The sequence below is a fragment of the Crassostrea angulata genome, chromosome 1 (assembly GCF_025612915.1).
Source record: "Crassostrea angulata isolate pt1a10 chromosome 1, ASM2561291v2, whole genome shotgun sequence".
In the NCBI taxonomy this organism is placed as follows: Eukaryota; Metazoa; Mollusca; class Bivalvia; order Ostreida; family Ostreidae; genus Magallana; species Magallana angulata.
In genome coordinates this window covers 48,104,468-48,127,194 of record NC_069111.1, presented here as the reverse complement: position 1 = coordinate 48,127,194, position 22,727 = coordinate 48,104,468, and the positions used below count along the sequence as shown (strand labels likewise).

The 22,727-nt window shown below is 33.2% G+C and overlaps 2 protein-coding genes across 2 annotated transcripts; both read right to left on the bottom strand.

The window, feature by feature from the left end:
- Nucleotides 1-422: 422 nt before the first annotated feature.
- On the bottom strand, nucleotides 423-11,541 carry LOC128155936 (uncharacterized). Its single transcript, XM_052817839.1, has 3 exons — nucleotides 11,068-11,541; nucleotides 3,702-3,851; nucleotides 423-2,565 (listed from the first exon to the last, which is right to left on the bottom strand). The coding sequence occupies exons 1-3, from the start codon at nucleotides 11,339-11,341 to the stop codon at nucleotides 2,381-2,383; spliced, it is 609 nt and encodes a 202-aa protein (XP_052673799.1). The 5' UTR covers nucleotides 11,342-11,541; the 3' UTR covers nucleotides 423-2,380.
- Nucleotides 11,542-12,433: 892 nt separating this feature from the next.
- On the bottom strand, nucleotides 12,434-21,463 carry LOC128160559 (uncharacterized). Its single transcript, XM_052823899.1, has 3 exons — nucleotides 21,168-21,463; nucleotides 14,561-14,710; nucleotides 12,434-13,446 (listed from the first exon to the last, which is right to left on the bottom strand). Exons 1-3 carry the CDS (start codon nucleotides 21,412-21,414, stop codon nucleotides 13,262-13,264), a joined length of 582 nt encoding a protein of 193 aa, XP_052679859.1. The 5' UTR covers nucleotides 21,415-21,463; the 3' UTR covers nucleotides 12,434-13,261.
- Between the last annotated feature and the right edge of the window lie 1,264 nt (nucleotides 21,464-22,727).

Sequence of the window (22,727 nt, the reverse complement as noted above, 5' to 3'; positions counted from 1 at the left end):
GGGGGTTTGTTCAGGGATTTTAATACATGTATTTCATCCTATAGTTTCAAAATCGGACGGAAGACCTACTCGTTACTCGTAACGAGATCGTATCTAGTTTTTTATTATTTATTACTTGTGTGGATTAACTTTACTCATTTTGGATTTTTCTTATATATATATATATATATATATATATATATATATATATATATATATATATATATATATATATATATATATATATACACACACACACACACACACTGTACATGCAGTTATTATAAACATACAATGATGTTTCTGTATATCCATTGGGCCTTTGCCAACTATTGTTATTGTGTTTGTGAAAATAAAATATTTGTATATTTGTATAAAAACCACATGCATAGCATAAATATAATAAGAAAGAAACAAATTTTCTATAAATAAAAGTTGCACATTTAATTAGAACTATTTGCAGTTTAAATAAGATATTTTTTCCTTTTATTTTACCGTATAACATTTTGGATTGAAGTTAACTAGTATACTAGTATATAATTTATATATATATGAAAGCAGTTGTTTTAAAATGAAGTTATCGTTATTAAATAATCATGATGATTAAGTGAATGAGTGTTGGGTTTTCTTACATCAATTAAGATATTCATGAAAATATTATTCAGCAGGCCCATTGATCATTCTATACTTGTATACTAGAAATACTAGTTATAGGAATTGTGTCCTTTCTTCTTATGGCGGATTTTTTAAATATAAAGGGGTAAAATTTGGCATTTCGAAAAAAGCCTAGTTACGGCCATTTGTAGATGTACATATTAAATATTTTTGATTTTAGATATCTAAATTTACACGAATCCTACTCTTAAGTATTTGTAAAGGACGCACGTAATGGGAAAGCAGATTCGATCGATCGATAGATCGATCGATCGATCGATAGATAGATAGATAGATAGATAGAGATTTTTATTCTTTTTAATTACATACATATGGTAGATAGAAATTAATGGAAGACCAAAAAAATATAAAGGAAAAGTAAAATGATTTTATAAGTTAAATAGGATTAAAAAAATCATCAAAGAAATTCGAAGTAGTGATATTTGAAGTACACCACTAGATGATATAGAAAAGGTCTATAGGCATTGACGGTCACCTGAGTACCATAGCCCAATGTAGAATTGTTAACAAACAATTGCAAAGCACGACCAACGACAATAGAGTGACTCAAGTGACCGAAAACATACATGTTCACTTTATGGCCAGATTTTCCTCTCTCCCCAACAGAAATGCTCAACCCCTTCCTCCATGAGCAGTGAATTTCACAATATAAGAAAAGGATATAATAACAAATGCATTTAGTTCATCTCTCTCGACTGTAAACGTGCAGAGGAAAATATCACGTTTTATACATTTTTTTTACATGGCAATATTTACCCCGCCTTAGGGTCTGAAGCCCCTGATCCAGGGGCCATGTACATGTATTTCACAATTTAGGTAGAAAGCCTCATGGCATTCTATCTTTTTTCCACTACATGTACTGTAAAAGTAGAGAGGATTTTCTAAAATTCAATACATTTTTCTACATGGCCGTATTTGCCCCATCCTAAGGGAATGAACCCTTGACCCAGGGGCCATGAATTTCACAATTTTGGTATAGACCTCTATAGGTCATACCTTTAGTTTCTCTAAACTATATGTGGGAGAAGAGAAGAATACCGGTATTCTAAGATTTAATATATTTTAAGTACATGTATATAGCCATATAAACCTCACCCCAGTGCCCGAAACCCCTGACAGAGAGGCCGTGGATTTTACAACATAGGTTCTATGCATTCTATGAGATTAAATACATTTTCATAGGGATTAGGGTCATTCATTTAGTTTAATACATTTTCACTATATATTGTCATATTGGCATGGCCCTTGGGCCTGAACCCATGACCTAGGGACAATATTGATAGAGACATCCCTGCTCATTAGAAACATACATTTATTTTTTCTGGTGAGTGCCACTAATATAGAAGAAGAATTTTAACAATTGCATGTGCACTAATTTTTACAGTTTTATCAAAACTGTATCGCCCCTGGGGGATAGGGGTCATGAATTTCACAATTCTTATCCCCCTTCCCCTATAGATGCTAGACATCAAATTTAGTCTAGTAGTTTCAGATAAGAAGCTGAAAATGTTCTAATGTTAACGCACGACGACGGACGAAAGCATATCGAAATAAATAACCCGAGTGACATAGGTGACCTAATTATAACAGAAACGTACAGCAAGATTTGAAGTTCACCGCTAGATGATGTATCATTACTATTATAACAGAAAGTACATCGGGATTTATAATGCACCACTAGTTAATATTATAATGGATAGGCACAATGTTATTTTAAGTACAAAATCTAGATGATGGGTTTCCTCAGAGTGTTGATGGCCAACAGGATGGAGGTGATTATGTCTAAAATTAGAGCCGCCACGCACAGACCGTAGGACCAGGATGGGTCCTTGTCTGTCTGGGTCAGGAATCGTTGATCCAGATTGTTGTACTGAGTACCGTAAATGATCACGGCTACCAACACACAGACAGCTGTAAATAAAACAACCATAAAACAGCTGTAAACACAATAACCCCAAATAGCTGAAAATATAACAGTCACAAACAGCTTTTAATATAACAACCACAGACAAATGTCGGTATAACAACCACAAACATTTGAAAATATTACAACCATAGTCTTGTTGAAATTTAATCTAAGAAAATTGTGTACATAAAATGGTGTACACGTTATGGCTATTCTAACGTGTACAATTAACGTATGTACAGTATGCTCAGTTGCACGTAGGAAAGATAACCTTGAGTTCTTTTGAAAGATTTGTTAGATTGATGGACAAACCTCTTACATCTTAATTTCAGAGGTGTCTGAAAACATTTTGTTTTGTTTCGGGTTTTTTACCCTGTTACAGTGACTAGTTAAATCTAGAATACAGTGTCATCTATTTGTTTGAATAAATTATCAACATTTTATGAAAATTCATAAGATTGTTAAAATCGATAAAAGTGTATACATGTACATGTAGTTCGAAATGAAAACTCTACGGAAGACGTCGACTCAAAACAATTGTTGGCAGTTTTGATTCAAAAAGAAAAGTTCTTTTATTTAGCTAAACTAACATTATTTTTAAGCTTTAACTAGACTAATTCAAGAGCAACCGATGGTATTTATTTCTTGTCCTCGAATGTAGAGAGTTATTCACCTAAAACATTGAAAGTGCAGGCACTTGACGTTTAAAATAATTCTTTTAATAGTACGACAATTTCCTGTACTTTAATCATAATAAAGTAATGATTTTAGTCACAGGGTTTTAGTGATTACAATGCATTTTCTTACTATAAACAGAAATATTTTGAAAGTCAGTAGATTGTTATTGAAAGTTTTTTTTTACAAATCTGAAATATGTCTGTTGTGTTCTTAATTGTTATTCGGAGCTTTGTTTATCAAACTAAAATAAAACCTTAAACAACACAGACTAATCTGCAAACACTTTGATAAGAATTGGTTTGCATCACCTGTTTCTATCAACATGTTTCAAGTCTTCCATTTATCATTGACAGTCTGCTAGATATGCAGTGCAGAGAACATATTCTAAAATCTTATGTTGATATATATATATTTGTTAGATTATTATACATTTTTCGGTTAGGCACCTTCTTGTTGAGTTTACCTGTTGAAGTCGCCACCACACACGTCAAAATGTGTAATATCCGCCTCTGTGATAGCTGTGTCACAAACAGACAGACAAACACACCAACAGTGGTCACCACAAACCCGATCAGAGAAAGCGTTGCAAACAGTCTTGTCACATGTAGCCAGTCTGTTAAAAGAGTAAAAATATAAAAACTACTAGTTTTATAAGGTTTTTAGGCTGATTAACGCTGACATGAATTCATTAATACGCATTATTTCCCTTTTTATCCCCAACTACCGCCATATAAGTTGTCGATTTCTAGTGTTCTGCTCATCGCTACACACCCCCTATATAAGACCAAAAGCACTATTCATGTTTCACCGCATTCAGGAATTTCGTACACCCGAACACGTTACCTTGGACGAAAAGACATGGAGAAACGCGTTTTGAAGAAAATTTAAAATATGACAACCACTGCACTGGCAAGATATATCCAATAAACGGCGAAATAAGACAGACATAAATGCAGCTAGGCACAGATTCTTAAAAAATTCGTTGATAATTGTAGACCGTTTTCCTGTGTATATTATAACATCGCACATGCGCAAGCCACACACTGTGGCAGATCGAGCAATGTCAATTATCGCATGGATTTAAGAAACGGGGCGTTTTTGTAGGACCGGATGGAATCGATGTTACGTTGTTACTTTCTTCGATTTACTATCATTTAGCTACTGTGTTGGATGTACATGTAGTCCCGCCAGGGTTTTCAAGAAGATGCAAACGCTACGCTCTCTGTATGAACGACACACGTGTTCGATGTGCATGCGAAATAATGCAACACTGTCTGTGCAAAATAATACGGATACCTCGGAAATCCTTTCGAAGAATAAATATCTTTCAAAATTTTACTACAATGTGTAGTTCATGCATTTAGAAGCCCGTGCAACCTGAATGCATCGAACGGAAAGCAACCGACCGTAACTTTTTCAACCGGTATATATACATGTACCCCAGTGGCAGTAGAGGAGCGATCGAAACTAATATGGCGACCAAATGCTTTTATGAATTCATGTCAGCTTTAAACTATAAGGTGTGGATTTATGAATCATAAATGAGCAATCATTAAAGTAAACCAACGTTTTTGTTCTGTTGTTTTTAGTAAGCCGGATTCTGGTTATATTTCACAGGTACTAGAACATAATTATTGACACATTTTTACCGTCTTCCAAGGAAGATGGTATAAAGAGTTGAAATAATTTACAGTCTCCGGGTTGTGCACTTCCTCTCCTTTGTGATTGGTAGAAAATACTTGATGTGAAAATTTACATTTATTTCATTGGTTGATATAGTGTTCGGCACAAGGGAGGTAATTTTCTGATGATCATTTTCACGTACAACTTAACAAATTTCGTAGATTTCAAATCTTAAAAAGTGAGAAAACGAAAAAAAGCAATATAAAATGCTATTATAATGAATGAAATTCAGACTTTGATTTTCAGGTCCAACTAGATGAAAGCAATATTCTATAATATATTGAAACTGTTTGCTTTTCTTTTATTATTTTTATTTAGATACAAAAATGAAAAAAAAAAAAGAAATGATGCAGTATGGTTAATATCGGTAAAGCTGTTTGCACCTTATATATGTAAAACTTCATGTAATATTTGTTTAACAAAATGCTGAATGCAGCGATATAACTTTGATTTTATCAAAATAATACGAGTCTACGACCCTTCTTAAGACCTCTTTTACCCTACTATAGTCGATATCAACTAAGAAGCTCGGGTACGCATTTCTCAATTTTAGACACGCTGCACAGGGGCTCGTCACGAAGTTTTTTCAACCTTTTATATCTACCACCTCAATACAATAAAATACACAAGGGAGGAATCAAAACTCGAAAAAATCGCTACCTCCCGATTTCGGTCGCCTCGTATTAATCCTTCTCGGACGTTAAACCTTGCACTCTAGGTATCATTAGATCGGGAAAGAACCATAGTTTTTAGGAATACCTGCAAAATTTAAACATCGGCAACAATTTTAGAAGTTTTCACGCATTTTCTTCCAGTTTACTCTCCGGTGACACTTTCTTCGATTAGATGTCGCGCTCTCATTGGTCAATTAAATGTTGCTCAAGATAACTCGTACGCGGACTTGTATTTTAGAGGGATTTTCAAACGATATTCAAACTTGCTTTGATGCAAGAAATACATAGTCACGACCTACCGAATGTCCGAGGTATGGTTAAAATATTTCTACATAAATATGAAAATTAATACATATACTCACCACGTAATAAGAACTTCTTCACTCATCATTTGAATATCCCTCTAAAATACGAGTCAACGTACGATTTATCTTGATCAACAAAATTAACCAATGAGAACGCATGAATAAATTTGGTGCGCGACATCTGATCGAAGAAAGTGTCACCGGAGAGTAAACTGGAAGAAAATGCGTGAAAACTTCTAAAATTGTTGCCGATGTTTAAATTTTGCAGGTATTCCTAAAAACTATGGTCCTCTCCCGATCTAATGATACCTAGAGTGCAGGGTTTAACGTCCGAGAAGGATTAATACGAGGCGACCGAAATCGGGAGGTAGCGATTTTTTTTTTACAGTTTTGATTCCTCCCTTGTGTATTTAATTGTATAGAGGTGGTAGATATAAAATGTTGAAAAAACTTCGTGACGAGCCCCTGTGCACGCTGGCTTAAAAGGTACATAATGACATAAAAATGTTCCACACGCCATGAGGAAGGTGACATTTATAAAAAAAAAAGAAAAATTACTGCTGTTTCGGGTTCGCTCTTAAGACGGTAAGCTTTTTTTAAAAAGCTAAACTTGTTTAATTACATAATCAGATATCACTAGTGTGCAATAAACAGGAAATGCTCAAAATAATAGTCCAATTTGTCTTATAGCCGATTTTGGATAATCTTTTATGTTTACATCTACCAAGTATTATTCCATCTATTTCTTCCGGAACTTTACGGTTTACTCATAGCACTATAAAAAGAGCCACACTTAAATCTACACGCCCCGTTTTTTGATTGGTCGAAACCTACAGCGACCTAAGAAAAAAAACGTACGGCACGAAATAATCGTGATGATGTCATACTCAAAGTCTCACAGGAGACGATTTTTTGCTGTTTCTTTTAGCTCCTTTAACGTACTTATGTATATTAACAGTAATTTTATGAATTCTTCTTACTTTTCATCATCAATTCATCAATCAACTAAAAGAAAGATATTATTATAAACAATAAAATGCTTTTTTTTATGCGGGTAGGTACATGTAGCGATCATTGCAGAAAATATTACACAAAAGTTATATGTTTTTCTGCAAAGTCGCTACGGTAACCTTCATATCCCGAATGAATCACCAAAGAAAGGATTTTATTGTTTAAAAGAAATTCTTTCACTCGCATTTTAAGTACGTAAAATACAGTATTGTAGCATATCATGTGTGTTGTGTAATAAACCAGTGAACAAGAAGAAACAAGAAAACTAAGGGAATTACCAGTTATAACCTTATATTGTGATTGTTTTGAAAGAGTTTCAATAGATTATCGCCTTACCATGGTTATTTATGGAGAATGATGTAATTTAATTTGTAGATGTAGATAACGCATCTAAACCCATCCTTCTTTCCACTATTTTTGTATTTTTATAATTCTGCACCTTAAGTAACATTATATATGTTATGAGAGAAAAAAAAATGAACTTGAAATCTATAGACTCTTACATAACTCAAAATAGATCAGCCTTTTTAACCATCTTCTTGAAAGTCGTTCTGCAAAATCATTTACATAATTGTTGTTCAGGCAAACACATGATAATCTATTTTCATGGTAATTAGGGTCTTCCGTTTCCAACGGAAGACCCTCTTGTTATTCTACGGTTTCTTTTTCTTTATTATTCTTTTTTTTCTTTTTCTGACTTTTTTGGAGCGCTATTTCTCAAAAACTATCCAACCGATTCGCATAAAATTTTCAGGACGGATAGAACATGATCGGCGCTACATATTATAAAATATCTAAATGATGACGTCACTTCCGGTTTCAGATATTGCCGATTTTGTAAATTTTTAAGGGTCATTTTGTCCACGCATCTTCTCTGAAACTAATCAAGATAGAAGCTTGAAATTTTCAGGAATTGTAGATGAATGTAAGTAGATGTACCCCCATGCTTCCAATGATGAAAATTGCAAAAGGCCTTAAAGCTCGCCTGAACCTGAAAATTGGCACCAAATTTTTTCACGAAGTTTTTGCACATTTTCTGTGATATCTTTTGATGTATAAATATTTTGTTAAAACATGTAATGCAAAAGTTGTTTCAAATTACACGGGCTTTCGTTTGATTTCAAGAAAAAGGGGCTGGCCCCTCAAATTAGGGGCCAAGAGGGCTGTAAAGTCTTCTTACAATAACTCTTTACTGAATAATAATTTGTTATTAATTATAGAAGCAAAAATGTTCATTGTTGGGCTGTTTATCTATACAGTGCCATACTTAAGTCATATGTTACGTAATTAGGGGTTTTAAGGGCCAGAAATTCAAAATTTCGATCATTAACATATGAAAAAGGAAAAATATTTTGAAAAGCATTGTTGAACAAAAGTTGCTTAAAATAATGTTCTGTACAATATGCCACCTTAGAATTTTTTGTTCATGACCCCATTTAGGAGATAAAGGGCCGGCCCCTAAAACACATTTGTAAAGATATCCTAAGAACGGTTAACATTTCGTGAACACTTGTTGAACAAAATATGTTTATATTTGCAAGACCTTTCATCTTATATAAAAAAAAAAGGGCTGGCCCCTCCAATTAGGGGTCAAGAGGGGTCTTAAATCTTCTTACAAGAACTCTTTACTGAACAATAATTTGTTATTAATTATAGAAGCAAAAATGTTCATTGTACAGCTGTTTATCGATACAGTTTCATACCTAAGTCATATATTACGTAATTAGGGGTTTCAAGGGGCCAGAATTCAAAACTTTGATCATTAATATCTGAAAAAAGGAGAAAGATTTTTAAAAGCAATGTAGAACAAAAGTTGTTCAAAATAATGTTCTGAACAATATGATACCATAAATTTTGTTGTATGTGGCCCCGGTAAAGAGTTAAAGGGTCAGCCCCGAAAGTACAGTTGTTTAGATATCTCGATAACGGTTAACCATTCGTGAACATTTGTAGAACAAAATATGTTTATATTAGCGAGATGTAGCGAGATATGTGTTTTGTAGAGCTTATTAAGCTGAATCTAACACTGAAAACCGTTTTAAAATCGGACGATGCATTACAGAGATATCGGGGTTTAAAAATTGATTTTTCCGGAAATTTTGATTCCGCGTCCTTGGTTTAAAAAATAGCGTAATGTTCAAAGTAAAATTAACCCGTACCAAAAATAATTGTTAAGTCGTACTTGAACACATTCGGATTTTTTTTGTTAAGTCGTTCTTGAAATCGGAAAGGTTTTTGTTAAGTCGTACGTAAAATGATTCGTATTTTGTTAAGTCGTACCAGGAATAATTCGATTTTTTTCATATTTTTTTATTTTAGTTACTCTTGTTGTTGGTTTAAGAGCTCTGCTTCTTACAGGAACTTCCAGCTTTACTTTCGACATTAACGGAAGACCCACTCGTTGCTTTGCAACGAGCTTTGCTCTAGTTGTAATGTATTTTCGGAGTTGTAATTGAAAATCGGCAAGAGTATCTGGTTAGCAATTGTGTTGAATGCAAAGGTGTCTTCAGGAACAGTACCTCGACACTAAGTATGAATAATGAACCCAAGAGACGAAATATAATTTCACGAATGTGTTTGAGATCAAATGAATGGAACCGTCAAGAAAAATTACGTCATCTGCCATATACTAGTATATAACTTTACATTAAAAAGAACCCTATACAGGTTTGAGAAGTGTAGACAGGTAAGGTAGAGTGTACGGGAGATATCACATCCTTTGATCGACGCTGTGTATGATGCATAACGTTTTGATTAAACAACACAAACTGGATAATCAATAAACTGAACATCTATAAACACCACCAGAAATTTTCATATTCTAGCTCAACAAGGCTAACATTTGACATTATATTTTATCCGTCGTCTGTATTGGGTCATCTTTGATAGTCAATGGTCCGATTCCTTTGCTAACGAGATGCTAGTTGGTACACAAAAAGAGATTGCAATGGCTCCAATCTCTAGATCTTGCAAGTGTAAATGCAAAGAAAGAGAGAGAGAGAGAGAGAGAGAGAGAGAGAGAGAGAGAGAGAGAGAGAGAGAGAGAGAGAGAGAATTCACTTGATGGTTTTCAATACGACACCAATTGAAACAATGCTCAATCCTTTTCCCTGAAGTGATTGCTATCGTTTCAACGCATAAAGCAGATGATCCATTGGTTTGCGATGGAGTGTCTTCAATAAAACATGTATGGGACATTCATTTGTGTTTTGAATTTTGAATCAAATCTATGGTGCAACAATTTCTATTTATTCCATATAATTTTGATCTGCATGTGTTTATCAATTCCGTATTTTAGAATTTATTTTATTCATGAATGCTTATAAACTTTCAGCAGATTCATTTTTCAATTGTTTATAATCTAGCCATAAACAGGGACACAAGTTTGAAAATTCTAATGAAGTATATCGGAAAATACCGTGAATACCGTCCCCTTCCCCATCTCCAACCTAGAAAGCACAAACTTCAATGCACCTGAAATTATCTATTTTTTCGTAATTGAAAAGTATACACCCCTATCTAATAGACCAATTCAAAACGAATGTATTTTAAAACTATTGTAAACGAAATTGGCGGGTCATTATAATCTAAACAAGTACCGTATACAGGTTACTTTCGCCTCGTACGAGTTACACATGCAAACAGTTTCGTCCGAGACACAGTTTTGTTTAAAGAGAGAAAATTGAAAAACATTGGAATTCGCCCAGTCATAATTGGCTCGTTGACAACAAGGGTAAAAGGGGGGGGGGCGAAAATAATAGGGGGAAGAATATTTCCCTGTATACAGTACTCTCTTAGGGAATAAGGAATCATTCTTTTAATATTATATGAGGCGATAAAATACAGTCGGGATGATTACATCCAGTAACGTCCGAAGGGCTTTATGATAGATTTGATCACGCCTGACCGTATTTGATCACCTCGTTATATTCAAACAATGATTTCTAATACTTATATAATATTATATAATATTTGGCAATTGTACCATTTGATATTAGAATAGTAAGTAAGGAGATGTATTGAATTACTTATACCTGGTAGTATAAATTACAAAATCGATTCGTTTTATCATTACAGACAAAGACGTTAGTACTGGAAAGTGTAAATCTATCCAAATTAAGACATACATGTATATTAGTGTCTGGCATTCTCTTACCTGGTATGGAACCGAATTCACTTGTCTGGCACTGGTCCAGCACACATGTCTTACTTCCCCATAAACCGTTGGAGACTTTGAATCCAAGCTGGTTAAACAGCCCGGACATGCTATCTCCACCCCCAAAGGAACCAGTGTTTACTGATGTATTTTTTGCTGTCACCCAGTAGTTGGTTGAGTATCCTATGATATAAACTAGAGCCTGGAGCGGAGCCAGAGCCATGGACACTTTTAATGATGTGGAGGAGGTTGAAAAAGTTTCTTTCCACGCCATTTTATCTCACTTTCATACAATTTGCTACCGACCCGTTGATTCTTGTACAATGAAGCGCACTGAAGTGGTAAAAATGTTCGCTTGAATGGAATATTCTAAACTTTGTATCGAACGTCAATTGTTACATAAGACACACCCATTTCTTTTGAAACGAGGAAAACAGTATTCGTCACAAAGCTAAACAACAAGCTGGAATTTCACACACGCACATTATACACAAAAAACAAAAAACACAGACTTTCTTTCTTTTCTTTCTTTAATGCCTTAGGCAGTGTTCCGGCTTTTTAAGGAAAAATAAATTTATTCAAATATTTCAACCTCATCCTGTGACATGATGAATGATAAACAGATTTTACAGTGTATTTATGATATTGTGGATATTATGTTAAACCAACTGAACGTAACAAACTATTTTTTTGGCCGGATACGCATGGGTTAATAATGATTTTGGTTATTTGGAATCACATACGTTTCTTTTTAACAGTTATGTAACATGTATATTTAGGGTTTGGTATCGGACAGGCTACCTTGTAAAATAATATCGCCATTCAATGCGGTCGTATGACAAATGTCTTGAGAAATATATTATTGAAATAAAAAAATGCGAATATTTTTTAAAACAATGTGTTACAGTCATTCTTAATAGTTAAAGCTTCGAAAGTGTTGAAATAACTCTCATTTATTAATTAATGTACATCATACAGAAACAGTGCACACTCTTTATTGTTAGAACTATTTTCATGTGAATGTAAAATAAAATTTTATACTGTATATCTTTCATACTGATAAGGAATAAAAACATTACTTCTGTTTATGCAATTTTTGTAATTGTGTTTGTGCCAATAAAATATTCGTATTTATATGACACCATTATGAAATATCACTGTCGGTTGTGTTTAGATTTATTTTCAAGAAGAAAAGGATGCAATTCGACCGTGTTTTGCAGTCAATGAATCATATCCCCCTTTATTTTTGTAATTGCATTTAATATTTTAGAAGTCGAAAAGTAGACGCATGGTGAATTTCGTATGTTGCTACATAGGGTAAAGGTAATGATTGTTTATTTTTGTGAAGTAAAAAGTCGCGAAAAAAGCCCTGACCCAGGGGCCATGAATTTCACAATTTTGGTACAGACCTCTATAGGTCATGCCTTAAGTTTCTCTCAACTATATGTGGGAGAAGAGAAGAATACCGGTATTCTAAGATTTAATATATTTTAAGTATATATCCATATAAACTTCACACCAGTGCCTGAAACCCCTGACAGAGAGGCTGTGGATTTTACAACATAGGTAAAAAGCTTCATGGAAATCATAATCATGCATTCTATGAGATTAAAACCATTTTCATAGGGATTAGGATCATTCATTTAGTTTAATACATTTTCACTATATATTGTCATATTGGCATGACCCTGGGGCCTGAACCCATGACCTCGGGACAATTTTGATAGAGACATCCCTGCTCATTAGAAACATACATTTATTTTTTCTGGTGAGTGCCACTAATAGAGAAGAAGAATTTTAACAATTGCATGTGCACTAATTTTTACAGTTTTATCAAAACTTCCCTGGGGGAAAGGGGTCATGAATTTCTTAATTCATATCCCCCTACCCCTATAGATGCTAGACATCAAGTTTGGTCTAGTAGTTTCAAATAAGAAGCTGAAAATGTTCTAATGTTAACGCACGACGACGGACGAAAGCAGATCGCAATAAATCACCCAAGTGACATGGGTGACCTAATTATAACAGAAACGTACAACAAGAAGTTCACCGGTAGATCATGTATTATTACTATTATAACAAAAAGTACATCGGGATTTATAATACACCTCTAGTTGATATTATAATGGATAGGCACAATGTTATTTGAAGTACAAAATTAGATGATATGTACAGTGAGATTTGAAGTACACCACTAGATGATGGGTTTTCTCAGAGCGTTGATGGCCAACAGGATGGAGGTGATGATGTCTAAAATTAGAGCCGCCACGCACAGACCGTAGGACCAGGATGGGTCCTTGTCTGTCTGGGTCAGGAACCGTTGATCCAGATTGTTGTACTGAGTACCGTAAATGATCACGGCTACCAACACACAGACAGCTGTAAATAAAACAACCACAAACAACTGTAAACACAACAACCCCAAATAGCTGAAAATATAACAGTCACAAACAGCTTTTAATATAACAACCACAAACAACTGTCGGTATAACAACCACAAACATTTGAAAATATTACAACCATAGTCTTGTTGAAATTTAATCTAAGAAAATTGTGTACATAAAATGGTGTACACGTTATGGCTATTTTAACGTGTACAATTAACGTATGTCCAGTATGCTCAGTTGCACGTAGGAAAGATAACCTTCTTTTGAAAGATTTGTTAGATTGGTGGACAAACCTCTTACATCTTAATTTCAGGGGTGTCTGAAAACATTTTGTTTTGTTTCGGGTTTTTTACCCTGTTACAGTGACTAGTTAAATCTAGAAGACAGTGTCATCTATTTGTTTGAATAACTTATCAACATTTTATGAAAATTCATAAGATTGTTAAAATCGATAAAAGTGTATACATGTACATGTAGTTCGAAATGAAAACTCTACGGAAGACGTCGACTCAAAACAATTGTTGGCAGTTTTGATTCAAAAAGAAAAGTTCTTTTATTTAAGCTATACTAACATTATTTCTAAGCTCTAACTAGACTAATTCAAGAGCAATCGATGGTATTTATTTCTTGTCCTCGAATGTAGAGAGTTATTCACCTGAAACATTGAAAGCGCAGGCACTTGACGTTTAAAATAATTCTTTTAATAGTACGACAATTTCCTGAACTTTGATCATAATAAAGTTATGATTTTAGTCACAGGGTTTTAGTACTTACAATGCATTATCTTACGATAAACAGAAATATTTTGAAAGCCAGTAGATTGTTATTGAAAGTTTTTTTTTACAAATCTAAAATATGTCTTTTGTGTTCTTATTTGTTATTCATAGTTTTGTTTATCAAACTAAAATAAAACCTTAAACAACACAGACTAATCTGAATACACTTTGATAAGAATTGGTTCGCATCACCTGTTCCTATCAACATGTTTAAAGTCTTCCATTTACCATTGAGAATCTGCTATATATGCAGTGCAGAGAACATATTGATATTTCTATTTGTTAGATTATTATACATTTTTCGGTTAGGCACCTTCTTGCTGAGTTTACCTGTTGAAGTCGCCACCACACACGTCAAAATGTGTAGGATCCGCCTCTGTGATAGCTGTGTCACAAACAGACAGACAAACACACCAACAGTGGTCACCACGAACCCAATCAGAGCAAGCGTTGCAAACAGTCTTGTCACATGTAGCCAGTCTGTTAAAAGAGTAAAAATATAAAAACTACTAGTTTTATAAGGTTTTTAGGCTGATTACACTATAAGGTGTGGATATATGAATCATAAATGAGCAATCATTAAAGTATACCAACGTTTTTGTTTTGTTCATTTTAGTAAGCCGGATTCTGGCTATATTTTACAGGTACTAGTACTTAATTATTGACACATTTTTATTATTTTTTTAATTTTTTTTTTATTCATTTTCAGTATAAATACATCTATACCATCATTTACACCACTCGCACACAGATTGGGAAAGTAAATATAAAAATAATACTACAATAATGATAGGGTCTTACTACACATTATGCCACGTCAAAGAGGCATACCCATCTTGACCATTTCTTTTGATAAAATCTATTTTTCAACATTAGTTTCTCTAAAGAATAGTAATTTTGTAAATATTTCACAATATTCTCAAATGCAATATTAGCAGATTTTCTTGATTGACTACAGATATGTCTCTTAACTAACATGATAATTAGGTTTATAGCTAAGTATTTCTTTTCTGGAATACCAAAAATAACAGTTTTGGCATCAAATACAATTCTTTCACCAGACTTTCTAAAAATCCAATCAGACATTAATAACCATATCCGAAAATAGATGGACAGTAAAAGAAGAGATGTGTAATTGTTTCTGGTTCTAAAAAACTTATTGAACATAGTGGGGAATTTTTAATTTTACACATGTGTAGTATTTTGTTAGTACCTAATATTCTGTGGATAATTCTATAGTTAAACCATATCAGTCCTGAATCTTTTGTGGCAGATCTAGGGTTTGAATAAGCCTGTTTCCAGTTAAAATCTAGAGGTAAATTTAAATTGAAGGCCCATTTGTTTTCACAAATAGGTTTATGATTAGATTTTGCAATCAAGTGATCATAGATATTCCGTGCTCCTTTTTTACAAAAGCAAAGTATTTTGATAGATTCAGGTTGGTATGGTTTGATTATTACTTGATGTGAAAACTGTTTAACATTTGGCCAAGCATAAATAATTGCACGTTTCAAACCTTCATAAGTAGTAAATGGAATCTTAACTAGATATTCATTAGTGATTCTCTCATAACTAATGAATTCACCTTGAGTATCAAATAAATCATGAACAATAGGAAATCCTTTCTCATAAAGAGCCTTACAAAAGACATATTTATTTTAAATCTTTACTTTATTATTGTACCATAGTGGCTCAAGCATGATATTGATATTATCAGTCTCTATAGTTTCCAAAACATCACATAAATAAAATAAGGTTTCTTTCCAAAAATTATTACGAGTGGCTTTTGCCCTCTGTCTACAATATTCAGGTCCAAACTGACATAGTTTATAAGTATGACACCCAGTTATTTCAGAAAAAATACTTATCTAGCTTGAGTTAGTTGTTAAAAGTCTCCTAATCCATGTTAGTTTAAGAGACTTAATAAATATTTCAACATTTGTCATTCTGCATCCCCCTTTTTCATAATTTAATTGCAATGTTTTTCGAGATATTTTGTCTATTTTATTTCCCCAAATAAAATTATACAGTGTTTTTTCAAATTGCCGTATCCATTGAGTACTTGGTTTTGGAAGAGAGGTAAACAAATGTGTGAATTTTGATAAAAGTAAACTTTTAACAACTGTAATTTTTCCCAATGTTGAAATATTTCTTTTTAACCAGTGGTTAATTTCTTTCTGAACTAGTTTTAGTTAATTATCAAAATTCAGTTGTTCCATGTTTTTTAGGTTAGCAGTATATGTTACTCCGAGAATTGTAAAAGGTTCTGTCGTCCATTGTAAACCATTATCACTGCAAATTGTATTTGAATTAATTTTTGAGCCAATCCAGACTGCTTTTGTTTTGGAAATGTTGGGTTTTAGTCCAGAAAATTTTGAAAACTGAAAAAGAAGATCAAGTGCGCTTTTTAAACTTTTTTCAGATCCATCCAAAAAAAAAGAACTGTAGCATCTGCATATTGTAATAGACATACTTTTATTTTTAATACCTCTAATGTTTTTATTTTGTCTTATCAAAAGTCCTAATATCTCTACACATAAGTTGAATAAATATGGGGATACTGGGTCACCTTGTCGACAGCCCCTGTCTATTTCAAAATTTTTTGAAAAAATACCATTTTGAATAACGCATAATTTGGTCCCATTGTATAGTACTGATACCCACTTGATAAGATCAGGACCAAAGTTAAAAAAATGTAATGTATTGTACATAAATTTCCATGATATAGAATCAAAAGCTTTTTCGAAATCTATGAGTAGAATCATACCTGAAATATGTTTATCCTGAGCTACATCAATTCAACATAAATCATTCTTGTATTTTCTCCTATAAATCTACCTTTGGGGAAGCCCTTTTGACTGTCGTGTATTAAGAAATCAAGGACATTTTTAATTCTATTTGCGATGCATGCTGAAACTATTTTGTATGTAACGTTAAGGAGAGATATTGGACGCCAATTAGTTAAATACTCCCTTGGTTTATCCCCTTTTGGCAGTATAGATATAATACCTTGTTTTTGAGTGACTGAAAGTTCGCCAACATCAAATCCCACATTTACTGATCTTAATAAAAAGCATCCAAGATCCTTCCAAAAAAAATTAAAAAATTCTGTACTAAAACCATCACTTCCTGGGCTTTTGTTATTTTTCATATTTTTTAATGCCAATAAGGCTTCCTCGTTAGTTATATAACCCTCTAAATTATTGGACATGTTTTCATCAAGTACTCTAATATAGTTCTTATCAATAGTAATTTCAATATCAACATCTTGTAATTCCTTATCATAGCAGGAATATAAATTTTTATAAAACGTCTCAATTTCTGCTAAAATATCTTCCTGTGAGGTAATAACAGTACCATTGCTGCGCATAAGTTTGCCAACAGTTTTATTGACATAATTTCTTTTTTCTAAACTAAGAAAATATTTTGTTGGTTTTTCACCCTGTTCAATCCAGTTAAGTTTTGTTCTGATAAATAAACCTTTAATATAATCTTTTCTGAATTCTTCCAAACTGTTCTGTGCATTGGTTAATTTTTGAAGAATGCCCTCTGAATCATTACTATTCCTCAATATTTCTAGTTGTTTAATTTCTTCTTCCAGTAGTTTTATTCTTTCGTATTTTAATTTTTTCTTTCTGGAATAATACTGTATTGTAGCACCTCTTATGCTCAGCAATAGTTGTTCAAAAAACATTTGATCATCAATAACTAAATGTAATTCCTCATTCTTAACTGTATGGATACTTGCAGGATTGTATGGAAATACAGCATATTGTTCTTTAACTTTTTGTATATTACTTTTCACTAGATTAACATAAGTTTGAACATGGAGGAGTGAATTATTGAACTTCCAAAAGCCTTTACCCTTTTCGAATTTAGTAAAATAAATTTCTATATAAACCATAGAATGGTCAGATCTATAACCAGGTAGAATGTCAGATTTATCCAATAAAGCCATTAATTCGTTTGAAATTAAACAGAAATCAATTTTTTTTATTCATTTTTAATTAAATGATATCACAAGTGTGCAATAAACAGGAAATGTTCGTTTATAATAGTCTAATTTGTCTTATAGCGGACTTTGGATAATCTTTTATATTTACATCTACCAAGTATTATTCCCTCTATTTCTTACGGAACTTTACGGTTTACTCATAGCACTATATAAAGAGTCACACTAAAATCTACACGCCCCGTTTTTCGATTGGTCGAAACCTACAGCGACCTCAGAAAAAAAAACCGTACGGCACGAAATAATCATGATGATGTCATACTCAAAGTCTCACAGGAGATGATTTTTGCTGTTTCTTTTAGCTCCTCTAACGCACCTATGTATATTAACAGTAATTTTATGAATTCTACTTACTTTTCATAATCAATTCATCAATCAACTAAAAGAAAGATATTATTATAAACAATAAAATGCTTTTTATGGTTCATGCGGGTAGGTACATGTAGCGATCATTGCAGAAAATATACACAACCCGCTAACGCGAGTTATATATTTTTCTGCAAAGTCGCTACCTTCATATCCCGAATGAATCACCAAAGAAAGCATTTTATTGTTTAAATGAAATTCTTTCACTCGGATTTTAACTACGTAAAATACAATATTGTAGCATATATGTTGTGTAATAAACCAGTGAACAAGAAGAAACAAGAAAACTAAGGGAATTACCACTTATAACCTTATATTGTGATTGTTTTGAAAGAGTTTCAATAGATTATCGCCTTACCATGGTGATTTATGGAGAATGATGTAATTTAATTTGTAGATGTAGATAACGCATCTAAACCCATCCTTCTTTCCACTTATAGTTTTGTATTTTTATAATTCTGCACCTTAAGTAACATTATATATGTTATGAGAGAAAGAAAATCAACTTGAAATCTGTAGACTCTTACAAAACTCAAAATAGATCAGCCTTTTTAACCATCTTCTTGAAAGTCGTTCTGCAAAATCATTTACATAATTGTTGTTCAGGCAAACACATGATAATCTATTTTCATGGTAATTGTAATGTATTTTCGGAGTTGTAATTGAAAATCGGCAAGAGTATCTGGTTAGCAATTGTGTTGAATGCAAAGGTGTCTTCAGGAACAGTACCTCGACACTAAGTATGAATAATGAACCCACTTGCAGACAAAATATAATCTCACAAATGGGTTTGAGATCAAATGAAAAATACATGTAGTATAATTTATTCCATTGATTTTTTCTCCTGGAACCGTAAAGAAAAATTACGTCATCTGACATATACTAGTATATAACATTACATTAAAAAGAACCCTTTACAGGTTTGAGAAGTGTAGACAGGTAAGGTAAAGAGTACAGGAGATATCGCATCCTTTGATCGACGCTGTGCATGATGCATAACGTTTTGATTAAACAACACAAAATGGATAATCAATAAACTGAACATCTATAAACACCACCAGAAATTTTCATATTCTATCTCAACAAGGCTAACATTTGACACTATATTTTATCCGTCATCTGTATTTGTTCATCTTTGATAGTCAATGGTCCGATTCCTTGGCTAGCGAAGATGCTAGTTGGTAAACAAAAAGAGTTTGCAATGGCGCCAATCTCTTGCAAGTGTAAATGCAAAAGAGCAAAGTTAAAGGTCAAACTCGTGAATACTGGAGCGTCTGTACAATGCCAAAATAACTAGAGTAAACAAAAACAAGTTTGTTTTTTATACTGACGTTGAGAACCCATAAATTAGACCCAGTCCCGAACTATTTGTGGAAATGGTGTAGAGAGAGAGAGAGAGAGAGAGAGAGAGAGAGAGAGAGAGAGAGAGAGAGAGAGAGAGAGAGAGAGAGAGAGAAAATTCACTTGATGGTTTTCAATACGACACCAATTGAAACAATGCTCAATCCTTTTCCCTGAAGTGATTGCTATCGTTATAACGCATAAAACAGATGATCGATTGGTTTGCGATGGAGTGTCTTCAGTAAAACATGTATGGGACATTTTTGTGTTTTGAATTTTGAATTAAATCTATGAAGCAACAATTTCTATTTATTCCATATAATTTTGATCTGCATGTGTTTATCAGTTCCGTATTTTAGAATTTATTTTATTCACGAATGCTTATAAACTTTCAGCAGAATCATTTTTCAATTGTTTATAATCAAGCCATAAACAGGAACAGGGACACAAGTTTGATAATTTTTATGAAGTATGTCGGAAAATACCGTGTATACCGTCCCCTTCCCCATCTCCAACCTAGAAAGCACAAACTCCAATGCACCTGAAAATATCTACTTTTTCGTAACTGAAAAGTATACACCTCCATCTAATAGAACAATTCAAAACGAATGTATTTTAAAACTATTGTTAACGAAATTGGCGGGTCAGTATAATCTAAACATGTACCGTATACAGGTTACTTTCGCCCCGTACGAGTTACACATGCAAACAGTTTCGTCCGAGACACAGTTTTGTTTAAAGAGAGAAAATTGAAAAACATTGGAATTCGCCCAGTCATAATTGGCTCGTTGACAACGAGGGTAAAAGGGGGGGGGGGGCGAAAATAATTCGGGGACGAATATTTCCCTGTATATAGTACTTTCTTAAGGAATAAGGATTTGTTCTTTTAGTTTTATATGAGGCGATAAAATACGGTCGGGATGATCACATCCAGTAACGTCCCAAGGGCTTTATGATAGATTTGATCACGCCTGACCGTATTTGATCACCTCGTTATATTCAAAGAATGATTTCTACTACTTATATAATATTATATAATATTCGGCAATTGTACCATTTGATATAAGAATAGTAAGTAATGAGATGTATTGAATTACTTATAGTATAAATTGCAAAATCGATTCGTTGTATTATTACAGACGAAGACGTTATTACTGGAAAGTGTAAATCTATCCAAATTAAGACATACATGTATATTAGTGTCTGGCATTCTCTTACCTGGTATGGAACCGAATTCAATTGTCTGGCACTGGTTCAGCAGGCACATTTTACTTCCCCATAAACCGTTGGAGACTTTGAATCCAAGCTTGTTTAACAAGGAACCAGTGTTTACTGATGTATTTTTTGCTGTCACCCAGTAGTTGGTTGAGTATCCAATGATATAAACTATTGCCTGGAGCGGAGCCAGAGCCATGGACACTTTTAGTGAAGTGGAGGAGGTTGAAAAAGTTTCTTTCCACGCCATTTTTATCTCACTTTCATACAATTTGCTAACGATCCGTTGATTCTTGTAAATGCCTTAGGCAGTGTTCCGGCTTTTAAAGGAAGAATAAATTTATTCAAATATTTCAACCTCACCCTGTGACATGATTTTTTGGAATCACATAGGTTTCTTTTTAACAATTATGTAACATACATAATTAGGGTTGGGTATCGGGCAGACTACCTCGTAAATTAATATCGCCATTCAATGCGGTCGTATGACAAATGTCTTGAGAAATATATTATTGAAATAAAGAAATGCCGAAACATTTTTAAAAAATAATATGTAACAGTCATTCTTAATAGTAAAGCTTCGAAAGTGTTGAAATAACTCTCATTTATTAATTAATGTACATCATACAGAAACAGTGCACACTCTTTATTGTTAGAACCATTTTCATGTGAATGTAAAATAAATTTTTATACTGTATATCTTTCAAACTGATATGGAATAAAAACAATACTTCTAGATCTGTTTATGCATATATTGGGCCTTTGTCAATTTTTGTAATTGTGTTTGTGCCAATAAAATATTTGTATTTATATCTATATGACTCCATTATGAAATATCACTGTCGCTTGTGTTTAGATTTATTTTCAAGAAGAAAAGGATACAATTCGACCGTGTTTTGCAGTCAATGAATCATATCTCCTTTTATTTTTGTAATTGCATTTAATATTTTAGAAGTCGAAAAGTAGACGCATGGAGAATTTCGTATGTTGCTACATAGGGTAAAGGTAATGATTGTTTATTTTTGTGAAGTAAAAAGTCGCGAAAAAAAAGCCCTGACCCAGGGGCCATGAATTTCATAATTTTGGTACAGACCTCTATAGGTCATGCCTTAAATTCTCTCAACTATATGTGGGAGAAGAGAAGAATACCGGTATTCTAAGATTTAATATATTTTAAGTTTATATCCATATAAACTTCACACCAGTGCCTGAAACCCCTGACAGAGAGGCTGTGGATTTTACAACATAGATAAAAGCTTCATGGAAATCATAATCATGCATTCTATGAGATTAAAATCATTTTCATAGGGATTAGGATCATTCATTTAATTTAATACATTTTCACTATATATTGTCATATTGGCATGACCCTGGGGCCTGAACCCATGACCTCGGGACAATATTGATAGATACATCCCTGCTCATTAGAAACATACATTTATTTTTTCTGGTGAGTGCCACTAATAGAGAAGAATTTTAACAATTGCATGTGCACTAATTTTTACAGTTTTATCAAAACTTCCCTGGGGGAAAGGGGTCATGAATTTCTTAATTCATATCCCC